The sequence below is a fragment of the Rhamphochromis longiceps genome, linkage group LG8 (assembly GCF_057381845.1).
Source record: "Rhamphochromis longiceps isolate RC_006_pf linkage group LG8, R_longiceps_female_GT1.1, whole genome shotgun sequence".
Taxonomy (NCBI): Eukaryota; Metazoa; Chordata; class Actinopteri; order Cichliformes; family Cichlidae; genus Rhamphochromis; species Rhamphochromis longiceps.
Genome location: NC_140564.1, coordinates 18573546 through 18581324, shown reverse-complemented (window position 1 = coordinate 18581324; position 7779 = coordinate 18573546). Strand labels below are relative to the sequence as shown.

The following is a 7779-nucleotide window of genomic DNA, read 5'->3' as shown; positions in this document are numbered from 1 at the left end:
ATTGTGCACACGTATTTCAATGGCCTTCGCCTTTTCTTCAACTTCATTGATGGTTAACCATTACACATTTGATTCAAAAAACAGCCAAATCTTTTAGACGGATTGAGTTTAAACAGGTCTGTTTACTCTTCTTTGTTAGCAAATGGCATGGGTTATGTAAGGTTAATAACAGTGTGAACAAAACATTGGCAGCTTCACAGGTTTTAAACCACCACAGAATAAAACTGGGGACTTTTGTGTTAAAGTTCATTGTTTACGCACTTTTTGTGAACTAGAATAGAAAGCTCTCAAAAGCTCAGACAGCTTGTCCTAGTTAAGTGTAACAAATGCAGATGAGGACTCCACCCATATATGTATCATTTCAAAAGTTCCAGAAACTTCCAAGAATTAAAAAAAGACAATAAAACTGCAGAAACAGTCACAAATAATTTTAGATGTCATTTAATAAGACCAAGAAAGTCACAGTTTTCTTCATGTTCAAGCAACACAGTACAGTATTAAGGGCATAAGCAATGTGTCACCCACATGTAGCTCTGGCAGCTCAACACGGACATGGAACACATCTCAGTTGCTCAGACCATATGGCTTTGCAAAATGAAAACATGTCGATGTCACTGCTTAAAGTAAACGTTGCATACACGAGGTGCATTCATCATACAGACTCAAATCTGACAACAGGCAAAAGCTTTGTCACAGGTAGCCATAATCAAGAGATAGTGTTGAGAGATAAGATCGGAACAGAAGTAGCCTTGAACTTAATAAGTTGTTCTTCATACTTTTCGTGATTATGTCAAACACAAAGAGCTACATTAGAAATCAGTCAGTTTTAGTTAAATGGGAAAAGAACGGGCGCTCTGAGGTGAGGCAACGGGTTGATCGGCAAAGTTCTTGATGACATCCTCTTTCTATTTTAGCTCCAACTCCAGCCCAGTACAAGACTGAGAAGTAGCAGGCTCAGGGAGAAGCAGGTTGTGGAGGCGGAGGCCTTGATGCTCTGAGTCCAGACTTTCTGTGCAGGCTGCAGGCTTCTGTAGACGTTTATCATGATTGGTGATGAACTGTCGTTGAAGTGCAGTGTGGTGCTGAAGAGGTCAATCTGGTCATGAGACATATTTTGTTTCCAGTTAGCTGTATGAACCACTAACGGTGCATCTGTGCTCACAGCAATGACAATTAGGAGACACAAGGAAGAAATGAAATGACACCTACTAGATCTTTACTGACTTTAATTGGTTCCTTAAAAACGGTCCAGACCACCGCCTCCTGACAAGCGGGGGTCGTCAAGGATCCAAGGTAGCGGTAATACTTAGTGCGATCCACACCGACAAGCAGGTCGTCCAGGGAAAACCCGGCTGCAATTGAAACGTTCTGGCCTGAGGACAGAAACAAGACTTACATGAAGGAACTACGGGTGACACAATTTAGAGTCAGAAAGAGAAGAGGAGGTTTTCCACCAAAAAAAAGTCACCTTTTTCTGTGATGTTGGGCAAGTAAGAAGCCAAATTGTGCCAGCTATCCGGCTGGCCAGTTGAGTTGCCTGACATTACCTGGAAGAAAAAGAAAGGGGTATTGACGCATTCCCCATAACAGACGAGACCCCCCCCCCCCCCCCCCCCCAAAAAAAAAATAAAAAATAAAAAATAAAATAAAATAAATAAATAAATAAATAAAAAATCGAGTGGGGCCTCAATACTGAACAACACAGTAAGCATTACGTCATCTCGTGCACTGCTTCTCTCACCTCGATAAAGAAACCAAGCGCTGAAAGTCCGGTGGAGTCTTTGACGGCTAGATTTGTATTTCCATTGTAGGATGACTTGCTGTTCACAATATGCAGCTGCGAAAATGAAGTTATACAGACGTTTGCTTGTTTATTTCTGTTGGGTTTTTCTTTTTCTTTTTTGTTTTTTTTTTTTACAGATTTAAAATTAATATATTCAAAAATACACCAAAATAACAAGAAAAAAAAATGTGTACCTCCATAGGATAGCGCTTTCCATCCACTGTGTGCTCTGAGCCGGGCACAGAGGAGCCATTACCCCAGTGCAAGTGAAACTGGAGGCTGTCGTATTGCTCGGACAGGTCCCCTCCTGAAATCTTAACTCCGCTCTTAAGGGTCACTTGGACTGAAAGAAGGTGAAAAAACAAAAACACGATAAAGTTACACCTAACCTGCGAGGAGTCAAAGGAAAAATTCAGGCGCAAGGCCAGTGCGTTTAATTGCAGAAAAGATGAGGGCGCTAAAATCTAAGTGAGATACAAAGTTTACAGAAACCCCATGACAACACACTTTTGTAGCCACAAACTCCCGGTGCTCACCTGTGTCGCCAGTATTTGTCATTGACGTCATTGCGGAGGTGTCGTCATACTTCACAAAAGTGAATTCAGTCAGATTGGCGTTCGGTGTGGCTGATGCTGAGACGATGTCAATGGGTGACTGTCGGGTGCCGTTGCAATACTCCGGGAAAATTGTTGGCCAGGTTGTGTCATCTATGAGCAGAAAGAACACGTAAAGTCACCGAGGAGGGGTCACTCGGTGGGCAACATTATAATAGATAATGGAGATATTGGGTACTTACTGCAGGATGGGAGGTGATAACACCAGGCTGGATGAAAAAAAAAAAGAAGGGGGTGAAAAAACAGAACATTTAGATTCACATAATTAGAAATTCAGTGTAACAGTAAATTCCTAAATGAAGTACACACCTTTTGATTGGGAGTGAGCGGTGGGTACGAGGACGCACACAGCAAGGGTAACAACTTCAAACCACTTCATCTGAAACGACCAAAAAGCCACATTGTTTGGAATCGCATATATTTAAAAAAAAAAAATTAAATTAAATCAAAATAATCGGAAAAAAATGTACAACACAGAAAAGAATAATTGGTTAATTAATATAGTATTCCGATTCTGCATGAATGAATGAATTCATTAATTAACAAGTTACTATATGGAGTGACAAATTTACCTTTATATAAACTTTGACGATTAATTTCTAAAAGTTAACCAATTTTATTTGTAGTGCTGCAGTTTGCTGTTAATAGAGAAAAGAATGCAACAAATGCAGGTTTCTGACTGTAGCCTAATTTTTTCTTTTGTCCACTTCACCTGAGCAGCACAGTGTCTTACCTTTGATACACCTGTGCGTCTGTTCAGCCTGTTTTCAGATGCAGCTCACCTCTTTTTATTTCCTCAGTGCATCTTGCAGCTGGCCCGGCTCCACCTCCATGGGACACGTGAGTAGGTCTTTATCTCTCCGCAATAATTTCGCGGAAGTACGAGGGGGTATTATGGCGACTTTAATTTAAAAAAAAAGAAAGAAAAATCGACCTTTTTAAGAATAAAGTCTACATTTCGAGATTAAAGTCGTAATTCTGTTTTGAGAAAAAAAAAGTGGAGATGTATGTCGTTATTTCAAGACAAACTGGCGAGTTAGTGAAATCGTATTTCAGAATCGGTTTTCGTAACAAGGAAAGAAATCTTTTTTTTCTTTTAGCACATTAACAAATTGTGGTTGTCATTATAAGGACGTTGAAAAGATAAAGAAAGCTGCATCTTGGTCAGACAAAAAACCCACACAACTTATGGTTATGATGGTTACAGCCTCATGGAATAAAGAGGATGCATGTTTTATAACAAGACGGCTGATCAGTCTCAACAAGGCATTTTGTAAATGGTATATGTCATCCAGGGAAGGACGGATGTTGTTTTACTTTGCTGTGTTTTAATGTGAAGTGTGCTTATTTATTTTTTATATTGCATGTTTTGGTTATATCTTGTGGAGTGTTTTATTTATCCTGCATGTTTTGGTTGCATCTGTCAATTTGTCCTGGAGAGACTCCGCCCTTTTTCCCGTTTTACTAATTTGACACACCTGAGAGGAAAGGGAGTGGTAATTTACAGAGAGTGCTCAGTGACACATAAGACTGTGTGGAGCTTGGCGTTCAGAGGAGGAGGAGGAGGAATATGATGATGATGATGATGATGATGATGATGATGATGATGATGATGATGATGATGATGAGGAGGAGGATGAGGAGGAGGAGGAGGATGATACAGATACAGATACAGCGCCAGCAAGCAGGGACGCGGAGCGAGCGGTTCGACTGCTGCAGCAACAGGAGGCCAGATTACACGTCTGCGGGAAATTGGAGGCGGCATATATGGGCCGGTGCCGATTGGCGGTTACAAAGAAACGACAGGCAGAGTTGAGAGCTCTGCCCACCCGAGGTAAGTCTTTTGACTTGTCCCCTTTAATGAATGATAGCTGCCTAAAACAGTAGTGACTGCCGCTGCCTTTCTTTCTTTAGCGCACTGGGGCGCAGAACGCGGAGAGGAAGGCGAGGACGCCGCCGGGTTTCCCTTCTGCACCGCTCCACTGGATTTTTAATTCTTTGTGACTTTTATACCGTGGCGGACGCCACTGGACTTTTAATGTTGTTTTTTATTCATTTTTATTGTGTTGTCCCCTGGCCAGGGTTGTTTTCATTCATTTTATATTTTTAACAATTTAAATATAATAAATTATATTTTAACTATACAGTTTTTAATTCGTGTGCTTTCCCTTGGCGGCTCCACTGCTCTGTCCCTTTGGAGGAAGGTTTCCCTCCTTTAAAAAACACTGTGGAAATAAAATCACCTTCGCTCCGTTACATATAGCAAACTTTTTTCCTCAAAATACTTTCTTGAATTCAATTTCAAAATGATCACAATGATATTTTTTTCTTAATGTGGTGATTTCATTTATTGTTATACTCAAGGAAGAACTGTGCAGTGAACAAGAATCTCCTCTGTCTGTATAGCCCTCAGAGAGCACTAAGATCATCGGGCCAACTGCTCTTAGTGCAACCTAGGTCTCGGCTGAAGACCAGAGGAGGCCGTGCCTTTGCCGTTGCCGCACCCAGGTTATGGAATACTCTTCCTCTTCATATTCGCGCATCAGATTCCATTCAGTCTTTTAAATCACGTCTAAAAACGTATTTGTTTAACCTGGCATTCAAGGCGAATTAGGGTAATTTACATCTGGCTTTGCATTTAGATTATGTAATTATTTTATTTATATCTGTAATTTATATTTTATATTGTGATTTTTATCTGTATCATGATTTTACTGGAAAGCACTTTGGTGTACTTTGGTCTTTAAAAATGTGCTATATAAATAAATTTTGATTGATTGAAGAATGACAACCGTGTGACTGTTACACTGCGTGTGCGTGTGCGGGGGAGAATCACAGTCTATTTGTGTTTTTGAATGATTGTGTGCAGGGGTGGTCCTAGCCTGTCTGGTGCCCTGAGTGAACTGTCCTTCCCCCAAACAAACACTACTTTTCTCTTATTTTCCAAACTGAGGGCCTGATGGCTTCGATCTTTTCTTGTCCATCTTCCATCAGTAATTTTCCACTCCAATATCAACACCAAACCCCACTTTAGCTGATCAACATTTAGCAAGCTAACCTTCATCAGATTAACACACCTTTAATAAGTAAATCCAATATGTTTTTAAATATATTCTACTTAACATTTTCCATAATCAGTGTTGGGACTAACGCGTTATTAAGTAACGCGTTACAGTAACTACGTTATTATTGTGGTAACGAGCACGGTAACTAGTTATTATGCCAAAATCAGGAACGTGTTAGTCGTTACTGGGATTTAGATAGGGTCATTACTTTGTGTGGTGGCTATCGCGGAGCTTCCACAGATTCAGTAACATTAGCAAGTGGTGGAGGGCAGCAGGTGGATGAGGGAAAGGGGAGGCAGGAGGAGGAGAGACCCGAGGTGGCCGCTGGTCCGAGTGTCAGGTGAACTGAACTTCAGGTAAGAAGTTATGACCTGCAGTCTATCTGGGTCAGATATAAACCAAGTTTAGGTGGAGTTTATTTTCATTATGCTGACTTTTTCCATTCTGCGTACTAGCTAGCATGACGGTATTTCTATACAGCTGGGTGGGTGCTATGATGTTGAACTTTATTTTGTTCATAAGGTTAGTTAGCAGAGTTGCCAACCATCCCGTAAAAAACAGAATCGCCTCATATTCAGAGAAAATATTACGCGTTTCGTATCAAGGTGAAAAGGAACGCAGTTTGTCCTGTACTTCAGCTAGAATGTCAGCGTCTCTACCACCTCAGACACTTGAGAGACTTCCAACTGCCCTCCAAGGTGCTCAGGAACTTTTACTCGTGCACCATAGAGAGCATCCTGACGGGAAACACCTTAACCTGGTTCGGGAACAGCACCATGCAGGACAGACGAGCTCTACAGAGGGTTGTGCGGTCAGCTGAGCGCACCATCCGCTCCGAGCTCCCTGACCTGCACTCAATCTACAGCAGGCGGTGCTGGACCAAGGCCAGGAAGATCGTGAAGGACCTCAGCCATCCCAACAACAGACTGTTCTCTCTGTTGAGGTCACGAAAGCGATTCCGCTCCCTGAAGACCAACACAGAGAGACTGAGGAGGAGCTTCAGGCGATACGGTCTCTCAATCACACCACCACACAGTACTGACCCACACATATAGTTCTTACACACACACTGAACATTCTGGACATTGTTTTCACTTCATCACTTAAATCACTTTAAGCATATTTGCAATGCACAAGACATAATGTGGATTGCACAACACTGGTCACTATATTCTTCATTTCCAGTTAATACTTGTACAGCTGCTGTTATTGTGTATATATTTATTTATTTATTTATATTTCTTCATACATTCTTATATAGTTCTATACTGTGTATTGTGTATTTTGTTGTACAGTTATTTTATTTTCAACTTTAATTTATATATTTTATCTTTTTCTTTCCCAGTTAAATTTACCCTTCATTCTAATTTGTGTTGTACAGTTATTTCATTTTTAACCTAATTTATATTTTATTCCTTCCTAGTTAAATTTACCCTTTTTAATTTTTCATATTTATTTCCTTTCTTATTCATAGCCTTTTCCTTATTTTTTTTTCTTTAGGTCACGAGCAGTTGTCTAAGCATTTCACTGCATATCGTACTGTGTATGACTGTGTACGTGACAAATGAAATTTGAATTTGAATTTTGAGAATGGAAAAGACACAAAGCTGGAGTTATTCTGTGTCTATGCTGCACAGCTGCCTCTTCTTCTCTCATTCTCTCCCCCTCCCTCTCCTGTTTCTACTTCAATCATGAAACTGATCAATGATCAGCTGATCAGCTTTTCTCTCTTGTTTGTTTATCACCCACTTTGCGCCAGAAAGAGGAAACCAGCGGATGTCGCGCTAAACAACAGCAGCACGTTTAAGCTTGATCAGCTGTTGTTAGAATTTATTTAATATTAATTTCTAGTATCACCTGATGTTTGCTGGAGCCACAGCTGTAAAAGCTGCTGGTCATGTCGGTTTGGTTATCTGGTGAGAGGGAAACATGAAGACGAAACCAGGAGATGTCCTTACTGAATCATCAGAGCTGAACAGGTGATAGAAAAACAGGTTTACCTTTTAGATCACATGAATGAGTTGAAGGGAAGTTATGACTGAGAGACAAATAACACCAGGATCCTTTTTTACGTAGCTGACAGCTGGTAACTGTGCAGGGGCGGATCTAGCAAAGTTTTGCCATGGGGCCAGGTAGGGCATTAACAGGGAGAGGGGGGCACAAGGAAATACTTTTCTTTCTTATTCTCATTTAAAATATCTAGCTTTTAAAAAATAATTATCTGAATCTTACAACAAACGATTGATAGATTGATACATATATACCATCAAAACTGTGTACATCACTGTCACAACAGTGTTTGTTTTCATTCAAAGGC

At 40.5% G+C, this 7779-nt stretch overlaps 2 protein-coding genes across 3 annotated transcripts; one reads left to right on the top strand and one right to left on the bottom strand.

The window, feature by feature from the left end:
* Positions 1-425: 425 nt before the first annotated feature.
* LOC146663483 (carbonic anhydrase 4-like) lies at positions 426-3186 on the bottom strand. 2 transcript variants are annotated; one of them, XM_085416284.1, is made up of 9 exons: positions 3131-3186; positions 2707-2776; positions 2580-2606; positions 2320-2490; positions 1978-2126; positions 1742-1837; positions 1469-1547; positions 1210-1373; positions 426-1096 (listed from the first exon to the last, which is right to left on the bottom strand). In XM_085416284.1, the coding sequence occupies exons 2-9, from the start codon at positions 2774-2776 to the stop codon at positions 911-913; spliced, it is 942 nt and encodes a 313-aa protein (XP_085272410.1). In that variant the 5' UTR covers positions 3131-3186; the 3' UTR covers positions 426-910. The 2 variants fall into 2 exon arrangements, with proteins under 2 accessions (XP_085272410.1, XP_085272411.1); XM_085416285.1 differs by having other exon boundaries at positions 1225-1373.
* Positions 3187-3228: 42 nt separating this feature from the next.
* LOC146663482 (uncharacterized) lies at positions 3229-5146 on the top strand. The gene is made up of 3 exons (XM_085417370.1): positions 3229-3241; positions 3950-4231; positions 4312-5146. The coding sequence occupies exons 1-3, from the start codon at positions 3229-3231 to the stop codon at positions 4389-4391; spliced, it is 375 nt and encodes a 124-aa protein (XP_085273496.1). The 3' UTR covers positions 4392-5146.
* The last annotated feature ends 2633 nt before the right edge of the window (positions 5147-7779 follow it).